Source organism: Sitodiplosis mosellana, unplaced genomic scaffold, assembly GCF_009176505.1.
Source record: "Sitodiplosis mosellana isolate CC-2019 unplaced genomic scaffold, AAFC_SMos_1.0 Smas_scaffold_6226, whole genome shotgun sequence".
In the NCBI taxonomy this organism is placed as follows: Eukaryota; Metazoa; Arthropoda; class Insecta; order Diptera; family Cecidomyiidae; genus Sitodiplosis; species Sitodiplosis mosellana.
In genome coordinates, this window is record NW_022601467.1 from 3,155,980 (window position 1) to 3,174,078 (window position 18,099).

An 18,099-nucleotide genomic window follows, 5' to 3' on the forward strand; every position below is an offset into this window, starting at 1 on the left:
CGAACAATGACTGACAAATGTGACGATTGTGCTGTGAAAAAATCATGTCAAGAGGTATTTTCGAGCAGAAAAATGACGTTCTTCCGTTTTTTCGACCAACAAATACAAAATAAAACTTTATTAACAGGATCTTTCGTTATTAAACTACAACATAAAAGTTTCTAACAATGGTGTCCATTCAATGGTCAAGTTTGTTTTGATAAAAATTTCAACAAGCTGAGACTTGTCATTTGCATGCAGCTCTGCTCCAGTGGTTTATGTGTGCGCGTTGTTTGGCTGAGAGTGTTGTTTGTGTGTTTGTGTTGTATTTGACGAATTTATGTGATGACAGTTGGTGCGTCTCTACCGGTGAATTTGGGCAACTGCGATATTTGCAATGCAATTTGAATAAGCGGCTCGAGTGTTTCACTGGCCGATCCCAACACATTCTCTTTTTCATAAGAATCGATATACAATCTGGAATGAATGCAAATTTTATGATTAGCTCAAGTTTATTGCATTTTACGATAAGATTTTTGCTCTTGAGATAAGAGTTTTATTTCACTTCTGGTAAAATTGCCCGTGTTTCATCAACATACCTAACTGTTGCACCAGAGCTGCCTGTTCCACTAAGTCGCACAACAATACGACTACCATCTGCGAAGACAATTCTTAAGCCCTGAAAAAAACGAACAAAAAATTAAATGAGTAATGCACTTTTTTTTTTCATAAGAATCAAGAAAATTTTCCTCTTCTCTGCAAAAAATCTTACTTGTTTGGTGGAAACGGATTTGTCAACTGGATCGGTGTAGCTGAAGTTGTCGGCGATTTTAGTTTTGTAAGTTTTGCCGCCCGATGAATATTCCTTGCCAATGAATGCTGGATCGGTGATGGTCTTCTCCAGAGTGGTCATCATTTCGTTACATGGTTCAAGAGCGCATTCTTCATAATCGTAACGGGTGAAGTAGTTTCGGCCATAAGTTGTCCAGTGTTGCTTCAAGATATCTTCAACACTTTTGCCGGTGTGTTCCATAACTGAGAGCCAAGCGAGGCATGCCCAGATACCATCCTTCTCACGGATGTGATCCGAACCAGTTCTGCAATTGAAAATCTATTTGAGAAAATGTTTCATTGCAAATGCAAGGAATAAGAATAACTATCTGAACAATTTGAACGGGGAGAAAATCTTTGGAAAAAAGAATCACATTCTTCAACTCAACAAAAACAATGCAACAATTTACCCGAAACTTTCTTCACCGCACAAGCACAAGCGTCCGGCATCCATCAAATTTCCGAAATATTTCCATCCGGTTGGAACTTCGAAGCATTCTTTGTTCTGTTTGGCAGCGACTAGATCAACAGCTGATGCAGTTGGCATACTTCTGGCGAAGCCAGTAATGCCGTTCTTTTTGAAGTATGGAATACATTCGAGGTAGTGAGCAATGACCTGAAATTCAAACGTAGATTAAAAATCAGAAATTCGAACTTGGAATTAATGTTGAAAGGAATGCGCTTCATAATAATTCAATTGGTTACTTACGGCCAATGAATCGCTTGGAGTAACAAAGAAGGCTTTGCGGCCAATGATCATATTACGGTCACCATCGCCATCAAAAGCAGCGCCCAAATCATAGTCACCACTCTTAACTGTATCGACGAGATCTTTGGCGTATGTGAGATTCGGATCTGGATGCAATCCACCGAAGTCTTCCAATGGCGTTGTGTGCACAACACTGTTTGGAGTGGCTCCAAGGGCATTCAGAAAGATTTCGTTGACATAAGGACCAGTAACTGTTTTTTTAAAGAAGAAAACCAATGCTTATTCAATTCTTGGCAGAAAATTTAATTAAGCCAAACAAAAAAACATGACTTTTCCATACCTCCATTCAATGAATCGATGCGAAGTTTCAATGGTGTGCCAGTTTTCTTGCCGCTGACAAAGGCATTCAAGCGTTCAAAATCGAAGATTTCTTTCATGAGACGCACGTAATCGGCCACCGAATCAATAACTTCAACTGTGAATGGCGCTCCATTAACGGTGTATTGATTAACGCCAACTTTACCCAGATCGATATTCAAACCGTCGACAATTTTGTACTGTGCGATTTCCGTTGATAGTTTATAGATTTTATTTGTTACATGATCCGGTGCTGGTCCACCATTTTCGCAATTGAATTTAATACCGAAATCGTTATCTGGACCACCTGGATTGTGTGAAGCCGTCAACAAAATACCGCCATAGGCTTTATTGCGGCGAATCAGACTTGACACAGCTGGTGTTGAGAGGATGGCATCTTTTCCGACAAACAATTTCGAAACACCGTTTGCCGCACAGATGCGCACAATAATTTCGGCTGCCTTTTTACAAAAGTAACGACCATCACCACCCGCAACCAATGTTGAGCCAGCAACAGCACCGTCACTCGAATCGAGGATACATTGAATGAAATTTTCTGTATAATTTTCACCTTGGAAGACTTTCACCTGTGCAAACACAAAAAACAAATTGTTTACATATTCTTTACACGATTTACAATTGACGTTGACAAAATGAACAAACCTTTTTTCTTAAGCCGCTAGTGCCTGGCTTTTGACCTTCATACGGCTTAGTTGGCACAGTTTTCACAACCAAACTCATTTTTGTCAAGTATTTTTGAATGAATTTCAACAAAATAATTGGCGTTTTCGTTTGGAAAACTATGAGATATTCTAATTAGATTACAAGACAAAAGCTAATCTAGCGAAAACGGCGCCTTTTTATGTAACTAACTAAAATAACGAGTGTTTCTCTCGTTCGATTTGAACCTTCGAACACGACTGACACGGTTGTGTTGATATGATAACTTTGAAAGACAAATTAAGGTCATTTCAAGTAAATACACAGCTGTAGCAGACAAAAAAAATAACATCATAACATAACCTATTCTCTGAGCCGATAACAGGCCGCGTAGTTTTGTTTCCGTATTACGGCATTTTATTTCTTGACGTTGAATAACACCATGATTATTCGTGGTGTTTTAATCATTTAGATCGTTTGTGCATACCGACGACAACTGATTATCTTCATTGAACAAACGAAAAAAAAATCTCAATTCACTCAGTTCTTATTGGTTTATTTTGATTGTATTGCGAGCGACGTCGTTCAATCAGCTGTCACAAACACAGTACTAGATTAGAATAGTCGGTCTTACAGAATGCAAGCAGTAGGACACTCTTGTGCAAAGCCCGAAATTATCCAAATTTGATAACATTTTGCTTGAGATTGAGTGAAAATTATCGCCGGCAAAGATTTTACATATTTTTCAACATTTTTGCATTTTCTCATTGAAAAAAATTGATTTATTCTCTTTAAAAATCTAATTCTTCTCATTGCAAATGTCGCATCGCAGTTTTCACAGAATATTTTTTTAAATAATATTTCAAGCAATCGATGTTCAATGCCATCTATGTGTGTGATGTTGAAACAACGAGCTTTTACAACGCAGTTTCTTGCTGTGTAGGCGATAGCATTCAAATTGAAAACTTTATTTTTAAAAACTTATTCAAATTGACCAGTTAACGGCTTCCTTCCATTTGCTGAGCTGAGACTTTTTGTATTTTAACGTTTTTTAGGCTGTTCTTGGAATTGCTTGCAAAACGGGAGTTTTCCATTGAAATTCCCAATACCATGAGAGAAATGCTAATTAAATTCGTTTTCATTCAACTCTGATTCATACACTATTCAATCATTTCGACGTGATACATTGTGCCCAATGCGGTTGAAAGATGCGTCATAAACTTCATCTCAATTGAAGCGTTTACATCGAAATTTGGATGAGAGGCGACTGGTCACCGCAATTCATCAAAATGCTCAGTACAAAATATGTATGCTATGACGAAATCACAATTCCCTTTTCTATTGTCGCACCATAATTCATTCTTCTCTTTTTCTCGCATGACTCATACTAACATAGCATAGTAAGAGTCGGATTTTTGTTGTTTGCCATTTTTTTTGTTCGATGTCAACAAAATTGTTGTTAAACAAAATATACAGCAGGTGGTTTTTGGCACGATTTTCCCAAGAATTTTATGCCATTTGCATTTCAAGAATCTCAAATTAAAATGAAGAAAAAAAACACACAAATACACAACTGTTGATTCTAATAAAATGGCCCTCAATGTTTGACCGTTATTTCGCAATTGATGCAATTTTTACGGAATCGTCTGACTAATACAAAGTAATGGCCTGGACAATTTAAAGAAATTTTCTGTTTACTGCATTTCTCTATTTGCGTTTTATTTTTCAATGGCATCGTTTATCGCGTGGTTACATCATTTTCCCGTCATAAAAATCGGAATCTTTACTCATCGATTTTTTGATTCATTCCATACGATTCTTGGAAGAATGGATGAATTGCGCTCGAAATGTGTTTTTTTATGTGGCTATGAATGGTTGAACAATAAAAATGTAGGAAATGCCAGTCAGTTGAATGAAAGCCGAAAAAAAGAATATGTGACGACTTTAAAGATGCATTCGCTTAACGATGGACGAGAGAACTTTCTTTGAGATCAAATTTAATCACATTAATAAAAGAGAACATATTTTTCAGTTTATATGCCATTGTCATAAATAGAAGAAAACAATACAGGAGCTGCAAATAAGGAAGACAAACTTTGGTCATAGCAATTGCATCACATAACTGTAATGCGAAAGTAATGTTATGACATTGCTGACGCACTTTCCATCGGGCGACTGAAAGCAAAGGGCAAAATACATAAAAAAATAAAAAGTTTTACGAGCGTAAAACGGACTTTTCCGCACAAGTATTCAAATTTTTTTTTAAAAAAGTCAATCATGGTCGGCCATCGTGTTATAAATCATTTAACACGGATTAACATGATAAAACCGTGTTAAAACAAATCAAAAATCCGTTCTATGATAACAAGAAAAAAAAAAAATTCAAAAAAATCCAAGGGTCCTTGGGTGAAATTCTATGACATCCGAAAATTACCAGATGAACTGGTCCAATTTGGCCCAACTTTTGATACATCCAAGGTTTTTACTAATAGTGACTCCTGGCCAAATTTGAGCGAAATCGCTTGAGCGGTTCGAAAGTTATCGTGGACACAACAAAAATTAGCACACTTTTTATCACGTCGGTCGCTATACTTTTCTCACACACTTCGTGTGCGGAAAAGTAAAAATATATACTCAATCAGAGAATGATTCCGTTCAGTCAATATAATACATGTTTCGTACGGAGTCAATAGAGTAATAAAAGTTGGAACAATGGCCGTTTGTTGATTTTCTAAACGGTGAGAGTTATTTTATTTAATGTTTTGGCACCATATTTTTTGCTTGTTTTTTGTTTATGCCAAATGGGCAAAATGCACCCCAAATACAATACGGTATATACACATAGACACGGACGAACCGTTGCCAATAATAATTTTACAATCGAATTCATTCAAAACGCCCGAATGGTGTTCCCGTGCACCCAGTCCAGCCGAACTCAAATTGTCGGTTGTATGACTCATGCCTCGAATCGGATCGGAATTGATGCGTATCCCGAATTATGCGTGCAGTAGAAAACGAGAACACATGCATTTTATATGGTTCATCGAATAAAGTCGGAGCCGAATGTTTTGTGCTGTTGATGTTTTTTTCGGGTGCCTGTGTGAGCGCGAGCGAGCGAGCGAGCGAGTGGGTGAGCGAACAACAAATGCTCGTGTGACTGCATATTGCTGGAGAGTGTATGAGAGGGAGGTCTTTTGTTTGGTTGCACATTCAGCTTAGCATTAACATCAACACAAGATGCACATATGCGACAGATTGAAATTACTTTTTCTACACGTACTCGTCCATATGCACCAATAATAAGGCATATCCGTTTATGTTCTCTCACTCTCCGTAGAGTGCTTTGAATCGTAAACATAAACAACAACTCTCATTCACACTTTTCGTATGTTGCATTATTTTCGCTTCGCTTTTTCCATTTGAAATATTACATTTGACTCTTGAGCGTCACTTTTTTCACTTAGTCAGATGCATTATTATTTGGAGATTCCGAAGAAAATTTATGGGCGGTGGAAGGAGTGCGTTCGTCAGCATCAGAGATTTACTCTTTCTTCTATTCAATTCGAGAAAAGGAACAACAACAAAAAACTGAATGAACGATGACTTTTTTGCGTTAAGGGTGAAACAAAAGCAATTTCAATTTGATGTGCATGTCGTTGGCTGTCATTTGTGTTGCCGTCCCTGTGTTTTCATTTAAAAAAAAAAGAAAGTATAACGTAAAACCGTTTTTTCCTGTTCGTTGTGATTTCCCATGTTTGCCGCACGCTCGCACAGTGCAAATGCGATGCGTTCATGCTGCTCGATTTTCGTTGCTTACAATTTAAGGGTTGCTGCAATTTATTGCGTCACATTGTGTACATTGAGAATCAACAAGCTTATTAAAATATATTTTATGGGAATGTGTGTGTGTGTGTGTGTGCACGCGCGTATGCTTTGTGTATGAGAAACAGGATACGGGATATGATCTCATCATAACGCACCAACTATTTCGTGCACCCAAAAATGATTCATCCCGAAATTTACATTAGCATTTAAAAGTTCTTTTGTGTATGGCATACATCTACAACTCACACTCGCATTTCAGTCTGATTCACGCACACACAAATTAATACAAACAATTTGCAACGGATCCTTTACATTATCCAGATTGACTAATCCGTTGAAAAACACCGACATTCATGATCGCATCGACGGCTGTACTATTCGTTCTCGCTCTTCCTCACTCACTCGCTCTGTAAATGATTATTATTGCGCAGAAAACTTTGCTCACATAGTTCTTTATTCGACGAACTTTTTTTTTCATGTGCAACAAAATGAGAAGAAAAAAACACAAACATTCAACGTGAGCAAAATGCATTAATCACAAGTCTAGACTTATAAAACAAGTGATCGGCTAATCTTGCAAATGGCTAATCGATTTCTATTCCAACAACTTTCCCTTGCCGAATGACTGTCGCATTTCAATGCACAATATAATATCTATTATTTTTTTTTTGTTCCCTTAGTACAGATTATGAAAATTGAACATATTAATTTCTGACTCATTATTGTAATTAGGTTCGACGGCCTTCATTGATATATATTGCAAATCAAAGTTGAAATATGCATTGTTTTATGCGGCAATTGTGAGTGGAGGGAAAGAGAGACTACCCGTCTAACTCATTTGCAAAGTTGAAAATGATTGAAGGTGAAGAAAAAAAAAATGCATATTATTTTCAGTGTATAGAACATTCCGTTTGTGATTGACAATCGATTGTTCCATTGTGTGGACTGCGCAGAAGGAAAAAAAGCATTCCATGCTTGATGACTCATTTACTGATCAGAATATAATATTTGTTCTGTTATACATTTCAGACAGTAAATCCATGTGTACAAACGCAAAACAGCAATTTCTCCGATAACTCATTTGTTCGTGAAGCTGAATGATAAACCTAAAAATGACACTTTTTAAACATTTGAACGTTTTTTTTTATTTTTTGCATTGTTATGGTTGTTATTATGGTCGACCAGTTTCCGGACGGAAATCCAATACGGAAGCATAGTTTTTTTTTCATCAAAATCATTCATGAAACTGAGAATTGTACTCGAGATCAGTCGGCGGATGTCTTGAAATTTATTTAACAGAAATATTTTGTTTCGGTGAAATGTGCTCTAATTTATGAGAAAATGTGAATGATTCTTTCGAAAAAAATATCGCGCAGCAGTTAAACAAACACGACGCATTTCGTTTGTAAATCGATATTTATGTAAATCAAACTACAGCTCTCTGAACACTCATTTTAAAAATAGACACATGCTAAGGAATCATTTGCGATTCAATCATTAAAAAAAAGTACACACTTTTCTTTATTGCTTTCGCTGTATTTGAAGTGGAAAGAAGAGATGAGAGGTGAAGAGAAGCAAAGCACAGCCAACTCCAAGTTCTGCCCATCATCATGTTTATTTATGACTCTCTTCCTCGTACAACTCGGCCAAATCAGTCGATGATGAATCGGTTTGACTCCTCGCCCGTTTATATTTAGCCAGAAATTGCTGCGTTCAGAGAGAGTGTGTAAAAAAGTAACCGGATATATTTAAAGATCGGTAACCGTTGCGTATCGCGTAATGTTCAATTTGCAAATCAATTCAACCGCATTAGAACATGAAATGGTTTGTAAAATGGCAAATGGCTGAGAGGAAAAAAAAGCGCGCGCTTTGTGTGTAACGGATTTTTCTGTGCTATTCGAAATATGTCATTCTTGATTTGGAGGTGTTCAGCTGCACCAATGAATCATTCTGACGACATAGTCAACATTTCATGTCACGTTTTATTTCGATGTCGTTTCTGTTAATTTACATAATCATCGGTAACTGGTGGTAATCTTTGTTGTTGCTGTTGCTACTTTTTTTTCTCTTTCTGTCATTATTTAAACAATGGTGTTGGCCTGAGTGTTTCTTTAGGCATAAAAATAACAACAATTGGTCGCATATCGTGAACAACAGGGAATTTCATAGCGTTTGTTCACGTTATCTTGTTATTTGAATGTCTTGTTTGTTTATTAGTCAGCCAGTCGATGCTGTAGTTTGCTACCAATATTTAAAACCCTTGCATCATTTTCAAATTATTCAAAAGCTCGCACATTTACCGATAACGCTACGACTCTGATTGATTTCCACTTTTGAATTTTATGTCCAATGTGTGTTTGTGTATTTTTATATGTCGAACGAATTTCGGAAGAAAGCGGCGAGCGGTGACAAACGTCGTGCCAAGAATTTGTTACGACTTCCAAATGCCAATCGAATTACTAATGTTAAACCCTTCTAATGTCATGTATTCATTCAATCAGTTCTTTTTCTCTCTCACTCACTCGCTCTCTCTCTCTCTTTCTCCCTTTCTCTTTCTGTTTCCTTATCTATTTCGAAATGTCATTCAACGGAAAATTGATCATTGATACTCTTGTGTCACGTAAGCGCCTTTCTATCGTGCAAAGGGAAAATTTAGAGAAATTTTTAAAACATTTTTCAGATATGTTAAAAATTGAGAGCCACAAGCTCATTTGGCATATCTAACATGAGATCGTGTTTTCTTCACTACTTCACAAATGATTGAGCCATTAAAGTTGAACTGTCTAAATTACTCATCGGCCACCATAGTCATCAATACTTCGTTCAGAATGACACAACTTATACACATTTTCGATAAGCACAAATTTCACATTCTAAAATTGAATCACAGAAACAAAAATGGTTTTTTTCTCTGGAAATTTTCGGCAAAAAAGGGAGAATAAATTCACAAAATGTTGACTATTACGCAAACATTAGCAAAAATTGGCTGCTGCCGCTGCCTGTTTTATCGGTTGACACTCAGAATTACCTCATAATTACCTGCATGCAAGTGAATTAATTTGAGGCGAGTGCTTAGCGAACGAGTTAGTGCCTGTGCATGCAAATGGCTGAAACGTGCGTGTGAAAGTCACAGAAAAACTAGAACAAAACCCAATCAAAAAAGTGATACAATTTTCGAAAAGTAACGACACAAAACCCATTTAAACACTAAAGGCGTATTTTGTTTCTGTGTTTTTCGCTGTTGTTTCGGTTTCAGTTTTCGGTTGGTTTTTGGCTCGACTCGATTGGAAAATGCAGCAAACAGTGCGGCCCGGTTATCGGGTGTGCGATTAAACCAAAATTCATGGTGTAGCAAATGGGTGTCGGTAATGGGCTGGTGAAAATTGTTACGTACTGATTTCGTGTTGGAATTACGCATTCGCGTCACCATATCGTTTCTATATACCTTTATTGAAACGGAAAAGAAGAGAAAAAAACACAATTTTTATCATGCAACAAGCAGCCGAATAAAAGACAAAGAAATCGAGTGGATGAACAAAAAAAAAATCGTTATCAAGAGCAAATAACCGATAGTTTCGACGATTTTTCGGCATTTGTCGTTTGTGGAATGAATTTGTCGGCTGACAATGACAATGCCGGTGTAAGAGTGAGTCATATTTGTACGTGCACTTTGTCCCACATCGGCTATCTGCTTCATTCGCCGGCATTTAGCCATGTTTTATTTTATTTTATGTTATATATTTTTTCCTTCCATTTATTCTCGTTAAAGCACACCTAATTGCTTGGCACTTTGTCGTGTGCTTAGCAAAAACAAAACAGGTAGATTTTGTTGGTTGGCTTTTTAATCGCATGTTTGTTGTGTGTTGTTAATGCTTTGATTTTCGTTTTATTGTCATTGATATTGTTGTTGTTGTTTGTTTGTTTCTGGCTCATGAATCCGCACTTTCCGAGATGAATGACTTAAGATGTCGGAGCAACGAATATGAAATGAATGGAAATGCCGAAATCCGATTTAAATGCTAGATGATTCAGGTGCTTGACCATATGTGCGACGATGATGATGATGGTGATCATGGTGATCGCATTAGACATGTTGTATTCTTACGAATTCACTTTTCATTTCGAAGGCGACCAAAGCGAGGCTTGTGGATGTGTCATATGCTGTGTGACTGTGGTGCGATGCGGCTATGGATGTTTGAGTGTTCCATAAATTGTCTTATCAGTTGCGATATTATTTGCCGCTTGCATCATCGTCTACGTACAATTAAGATGATATAATGTCTGGTGACGGACAAATTATCCTTGATCCTTGGCATATTCCACATTCCATTACAGACTCTTTTGTTTTTCTCTGGTTTTCGTTGGTGTCCATTACAATGGCCGTCGCTTTTCTTCTTCTTCTTCTTCTTCGTTTTCGGGAATGTGAGACGATGACGCAAAACCTGTCTTCTCGATTCGCATTTCCATTGTTACGTCGAATGCCATATCCTGCCGACTGTCGACTCTTGTAAATTCGATAAAGATACTTTAGGCGCTAGGCGGATTTCTTACTCTCTCTTTCTCTCTCTCTCTCTCTCTCTCTTTTCAGTCTGTTCTAATTTCCTAGACTCGACTATTTTACACTTGGACGACATTGTAATGGAGATAGGCGAAATCAAGCTGAGAATGCATAAAAAATGACTCATACTGAAAACAGTTCTGTTGCTATGGCCGATGCAACTTATCGAATTGAACTTTTAACGTACATTTAACGGTCGACTTAACTCTTACTTTTATTATTTGATTCATCGTATTTGTAGTTGTTGTTGCCACTGCCGCCGTCATCGCTGCTGCTGATGTATGACGATCAACAGTTGAATTTAAGTGTCTGCAATTGGAAGCATGTGTCAATTGGTTTTACTATATTTCCCCCTGCCGAATTTCCGCTGTAATTGTAAAAAATAGCTGACAACTCGACCCAGAACTGTGACAATAAAGACAACCAGACAAAGACTTTTGTGAAGACACTCAGCATGACTCATTTGTATGGTCTATTCTTTATTTTTTTTTATGAACACCGAGACAATAGTTTTACAACATGAACCACTAAAAGCAACACAATTCTGTTTACTAAAGTAATTCCGGTTTTTTGCTTGTCGCCTGTTCTGTTTTTTCGCATCGAATACCCATCCGACTGGACTGGGCTGACTTGATCGAAGTATGATGAAATTTTGTTGACTTTCTTGTGCTGCCAACGACACTATCTGCATAATTTTGAAACGTGTGAAGGTCACCGCACATGTATATTATAGGTATATTTACAAGAAAAAAAATTTCGCACAAATAAAATATGCGAATTGTAAATTCGTTGTCGTTCAGGTTGACCGCATGCGCGCGCGCTCTCTCCCTCTCTCTCTCACCCTGGCGATGAGAATCATCACGAGATTTATTGGAAACGTAAATTCGTCATTGAGTGATGCGTACGATGAATGATTAAGAAATTACAAGAATTGCTGTCATACGAATCACATGCGTCAGATTAAAAAATTGTAGCACCATTTATTTTAGAACATGGTTTCAACATACGGAAACCGCCAACATTCTCAACATTCTCGCCGTATTAGTGATATGTTCCCATTTCCGGGACAATTACTCTACATGAATAAGAACTATTATCGGAATCGTTCGTCCCTTATCAAGAATTGAAATGATGAAATATGAGCAGGCCTCCCTGAGTAAACTCATACTCATACTCGTACGCATTTCCGGTCCCAGTGGAACGCTTTTTTTTCGTTTCGAATAAAATTACAATCTTTTGAATTGTTGAATTTCATTTCAGCATAAATGTTATTGAATTGTGCGTCGAGCGAATTTCGGCCACTTGATCTAATCATTTTCAAATTAATCTTTTCATAGTAGCTTTTGAGATAGCACGTGAAATTTACCACTGGTCTTTCATTCCGTACAAAAATTGGACATATTATTGTGTGCGAACAGAAATAACGATGATCATTTTGTTGGCCAAAAATGTCCGATTCCAATTATTCCACCACTGTTGCCGTACAGATAAAACGGATTGCCATACAGATTGGAACAATTGACACTTTTCAAAACACTTTTCGCCAGTACTTTGATACCATCGATCACAAGAGCAATTGTCATGCTGATAAGGAAATAAAAACACTTTTGTGATTTAAATGAATACGAAAAAAAATTGAAACAAATTAACAGGCACACCAATAAATTGACTAATAAAGCAGCGATTTGGGGAAATTTCCTATGAAAAAACACAATATATGCGTTACTAAAATATCCGTCCTTGTGAATTATACCATATGCGTATGCACCTGATAAATATCTAATTTTCGAATTGATGTTCCGATTAATAATGATGAGACATGCAATGAAACAAACATGCGATTTTCTCGCATTTCCCTCGAAAAAAATTAAATTCATTTTGCAATTGTCATATACATTATAATGTATGAATGACAATTGTTGGGCTAATGAGAAAAATCTGCCAACATTCTGTTTTTTCGGCTGCCATTTGAAATACACACAGTTCCGCCTGCAATCATGATTACAATATGGTGATAAGAATGATTTCAAAGTATGGCTTTTTGCAATTTTTGGCAAGAGCAAATTCTCTCGTTAAAATTATTTTTTTTTTCGAAAAGAAAACTACTGCTTCCGAACCTATTTTTAAAAGGAAAACTGTTCGATCCATTTTCGTTTTTCATCAATTTCTATGGATGCCGATACATGGATGTTTCAAGGTAGCATTTCGAATACGTCTTTTTTTCTTTCTTTCTCTCTCTCTCTCTCTCTCTCTCTCTCTCTCTCTCTCTCTCGTAAAACGATGAGGATTATAGCGTTACAGTTGTTTTTATGTTCATCGGTAAAGTTTCTATTGATAGGCGCGCTGTGTACATTGTGTGCGCTGTTTCAATTTCAGTACGTTTAGTTTACCGAGTGAATGAGTCATGATTCGTGTCTGACGTTACGTTTAAATTGCTCGGCCCGTATACGAAGCACAGGCGACGAACGGCACACACAGACCGAGCAGAATGTTTGTGTACGTGCATGTGTGTGTATGCGCCAGCATATTCGTATTGCTCTGGTTGTGTTTATGGTTGGCACATGTGTACATTTGCCCCGTTTGCCTTACCGAGAGTAGCGTGTATCATGCATTTTCGGTCGAAGCGCAGACACAGTATGAGTAACACAGAGCACGACCAACGTATAGAGAGAGTACAGACTATTTCACTTGAAGCTCAATCCGTTGCTGTGTGCGTCTCTCGCTCTCTATGGCTCTCGGTTTTCTGTGTATGTGTGCATATCGTGTGCGCGCACAGAGTGTGTCTGAGTGTTGTGTGTGCATTTATGAACGTATGGAATGAACGGTATGCTTTGCAGCTAGCTCTCACTCAATGTGATATAGGGTTTTTGGTGATGATTCATACTGTGCCCGACCAAACGACCGTATGCCCGCATTTACACACGCTGTCCCTGCCTCTCTCTCTCTCTCTCTCTCTCTCTCTCTCTCTCTCTGTATCGTACCGAAAATATTCTTCTCGAATTAATTTTAGATCAGAAGAAATTGGAATTGAGCACAAAATTTGCCGTTTCAGTTGCGCCCGCCAAATTTTTTTTTTCGTCTCGTATTCGAAGGGAACAGAGACAGAAGGAGAGGAAACACACATGAGCGCGAGCGTACGCCCCAAAACAAAAATCACCATGCCGATATACTCCCAAAAATTTGACGTGCATAGTTGGTGCTATGTTGACTTTTGACTATTCGACAAATTTATCGGCTGTATTTTCTTTTTTTACACACAGTCTCTGTCAACCGATCTTGACTAATTTACATTTCATACTATTTTTAAATATTTTCATCCTTCTTCTCAACTCTCATAACCGCGTGCTCTTTAATTTTTGCTCTCTCTCTCTCTCTTTCTCGCTGCTTTTGCTCTTATTTATATAAACAATATTTTCTACGTTGTGGGTCTAGTGCTAAATTAATTTCCCGTTTATTGCCAGAGAGAGGGAAAGAGAGTGAGACGGAGTGACAGAGATCGAGATGAAAAATCAAAACATAAGACTAAGTCGAGAGCAAAAGAAAACACGCCGAAAAACGTTTTTCAACTCAGAAAAAAAAGTTTGATTTGGATTTTTGTTTTGATTTTTATTTTTAGTTTTAAAACAACAAGGATTATGAACGATCATTTGACCTGAGAGAGCGCACTGCGCAATTTCAAATGGGACACATGTGATGCGTCGAGAAAATCAAATTCGCTGTCTCTTTGTGGCATGTTGCGAATTTTCGAATATTTAGAAATGTATTGTATAATTGATGAATGTGTGTTGTGACTTGCCAAAAAAAAAAACAAACCGATTCACATTCTCATGATGTGCGTTCAAAAAAAAGGAAAAGATGAAGAAAAATTGGAATTGTAAACGTTATGTTTTCGGTTCGTTTTCTTACATTTCTATCGTTTGCGCGTACACACGAACACATGACTATTGCGACTAATCTGCTGAAAAAATCTATATTTATTACCTATTTTTGGTTTTGAAGTCGGCATCAATCGTGTGCCACATGTGAGACTTTGAATATATATATTCCCACCGTTGAGTGAGTTTTTCATAAATTTAGCCAATTTAAAAATAAAACGCGAAATGCCATTTAATGCGTAAGGAAATAGGCGAGAGAGAAAATAGACAGATTTAAAATCGGTGCAAATGACTAATACCGTAGAAATGTTGTATGAGTGATGACTGCCGCTATTTATCATTAACACCGCAAATGATGAATTGAAGCGAATTGCATGCGTACTGTGTGTCTCACTGTGTGTCTCGGGCGAAAAAATCCGGGCAAATAGTGCCGCCCAATCGAGATGGTGGTACCTTTGCACCAGCTTCCCCATTATCACTGTGTGTCTGTTGTTATTTTTCACCTTATGATCCACGTGTGATAGATGTGAAGGACCCATCGTAACAACAATCCAAACATTGTGCATTGCACACAATAGTAGAGAGATGCACTTCGATTACTACGAAGAGCGAGCGAGAGAGAGAGAGAGAGAGAGAGAGAGAGAGAGAGAGAGAGAGAGAGAGAGAGATGAAAGTAGCGAAACAGACAATATCATGAGCAGCCAGTTGTGCCAAGGCAAGAATGGGATAGTAAGAAAAACAAATAGTAAACATTTCGTTTCATTATACGTAGCGTAGTGTACAAATACATGCGCACACGAGCCGCATTGGGCAATAGCAACATTGCTCGCAGTTTGAATACGACACACAAAATTCATGAGACGAGTCACACGTAACGCACACATGCAGACAGCACCAGGCACACACTCACACACAATCTGGCCTACTGATGAGTGTGATGAAATGAAAAAAAAAAGCAGCAACGGCTACGACGACGGCGACGACAACGACAACAACAACAACAACAACAACGTCGATGAGAAATACACAACACACGGTCGTATGTACGGCTCTCATGACTACATCAATTCGTGTTCGCAAGCATAGCATTTATTCAACTTGTACCTATCGCAACGATCACACGCGGACCGTTTTAGAGTCGACAGTGTTTTATATACAAATCCCAACAATTTTTTCTTACTATTCGAGTGTACTACATCGTTCATTCGATTTCGTTTCATTTTGATTGAAACCAATTATCTGCTTTTATATAACATACAGACCAATGGAAAAATTGAAATAGAATTTCTAACCGAAACTTAGACAAATAAACAGTGTGTAATTTTTCCGAGAGAGAAATTCGAGTAGAAATAATGTTATTTCATTTCTGTTCAAGTGTTTGAAAGCTAAACCGTTTTGTGTCAGTTTTGTCAATTCAGTCAGCTACAGAATTGAGAAATTAGAACATCAGTGTGGGCAAACAAAACGAGATTAATTGCCAAAATTATAAATACAATTGCAGAGAAGCGAGAGATTTTCATTTTTGTGAAATAAATAAGGAGAAAAAAAATATCAAAAGTTCAAGTTCCACTAAATTGGTGTGTTAAAACAACAGTAATAGAAGAAGCAAAAGAGAAAAATCTTAAGAGAAGAGTCAACTAGAAAATCGAGCACCAGATTTTTAACGTCAGAACGGAAAACATAAATCAAAAAAAAATACGATACTAAAAGAGAACCAACGACAAAACCGAACCAAGTAACATAACAACCGAGAAGTGCATTTGACATAATAAATTGGGAAGAAAAATTAAAAGGTTTTTCCTCCTCAACTGATAAACGAAACGAAAGAAAAAGAATAACGAAGCCAGCACAGTTCTATCCAAAGAACTCTCCGATTGGATTAATTTGAATATACCCGAATCCATTTAATTTCAATACAGCCACTTGATTATACATTCATTTTGGATTTTTTCGATTGCATTTGATATCCGATATTCCGAATGGTTATGTCAATCGTTAAATGTTGAAAATAAAAAAGAAGCATTTGTGTTTGTGTGACGACGAGAAATTTCATTGAGGAGCAACACCATTCATTGGTTGTATTGTGAAAGTTTTCGAGCATTTCCAGCGGTGGCGCTCGTTTGGAATTCGAATTGACCGAGCTTGTCGCAAGTGAACAAACTAGTGAAATGAAAATGCGAATCAAAAGAGACTCACCATGCTTAGTGTTAAGATTCATGCCATTAGGTAAGTGTTGTTTTATCTTCTTCAGTTTTTTTTTTTTGGTTTTCTGTTCCAGCCAACGATCATTTATATTAGAAAGGGCTTAGATTTATTTTTCGACAATGCCAACCAAACCACTTGAATTCTCTTCATTAATTGAACAAATGAAAACCGAAAATGATAACATCCGATCATCTCTTGTGTTGCTGTTTTTTTCCCAACAATATTTCAAGTTGCATTGCAACGAGGCACAAATTTTTCGGTGTTTGTCTGTATTTCTTTTCTCGCTCCGATGTTGGTCTGTGTCTATGTTTCATTTTGTGTATGCTAGTCTCTGAATATATGTAAATTGTGTTTAGAAAATGACCATTGGTGATGTTCCATTCAATCAAACCCAATGCTTGTCAACTCGAATATCTGGCGTTATTGACTAAATTGAAACGAACAAATTCAACGAAATTGAAGTACAATTCAAAGAAGCAAAGAACAGACGAAAAATAAAAGGAATATGAATTCAGAAATTAAAAAAAAACAGACAACATTGACTACAGCACAAAATCATCAGTAGTAACAGCAACAGCAACAGCAACATCGAGAGAGAGAAACAAAAATACAACAACAACAAAGATGTAAATAACGCAGATGATGATGATGTATGACTCAGCCGCAATATATTTCATCGTTTCAATATATTTCACTCTTTGGGCTCTCGTTTCTCAAGAGGCCGCATATATGTATGAACGCGCGTTATACACAATACTCGCGCGAAACACATACCATATTTATAGTATCGAGTAGCGCGTTTTTTTTCTCTTCTCATATTCAATCTTCTCTCTTCAGTGCGCTCAATGTGATGAACGCGATGTGAGTACTTTATAGACGAATACCTGATGTTAAGGACTCATACATTGTTAGAGCAAAAGAGTGCTTGATAAATAGACACAGCATAGCTATTCACAGAGAAACAAGAAAAAATGACTTTCATCTCGGTATAATATGTATGGTCGGTACCGTTTCTTGGCGAAGCATATGTTCGTTTCTTTCTTGGCAGAAATGCGACAACGACAACGACAACGACAACGACAACGACAACGACAACGACA

At 37.3% G+C, this 18,099-nt stretch overlaps 2 protein-coding genes across 2 annotated transcripts in view; one reads left to right on the top strand and one right to left on the bottom strand.

The window, feature by feature from the left end:
* Positions 1-86: 86 nt before the first annotated feature.
* LOC129578579 (phosphoglucomutase) lies at positions 87-3,138 on the bottom strand. Its single transcript, XM_055467348.1, has 7 exons — positions 2,540-3,138; positions 1,860-2,463; positions 1,520-1,770; positions 1,221-1,426; positions 752-1,076; positions 579-658; positions 87-456 (listed from the first exon to the last, which is right to left on the bottom strand). Exons 1-7 carry the CDS (start codon positions 2,615-2,617, stop codon positions 318-320), a joined length of 1,683 nt encoding a protein of 560 aa, XP_055323323.1. The 5' UTR covers positions 2,618-3,138; the 3' UTR covers positions 87-317.
* Positions 3,139-15,804: 12,666 nt separating this feature from the next.
* The window catches only part of LOC129578591 (dual specificity protein phosphatase 10), a 37,359-nt gene continuing 35,064 nt past the window's right edge, over positions 15,805-18,099 (top strand). Inside the window, exon 1 of the mRNA XM_055467385.1 lies at positions 15,805-17,020. Coding sequence (XP_055323360.1) covers positions 16,963-17,020 — 58 coding nt within the window. The 5' untranslated portion in view covers positions 15,805-16,962. The remainder of the gene's footprint in view (positions 17,021-18,099) is intronic.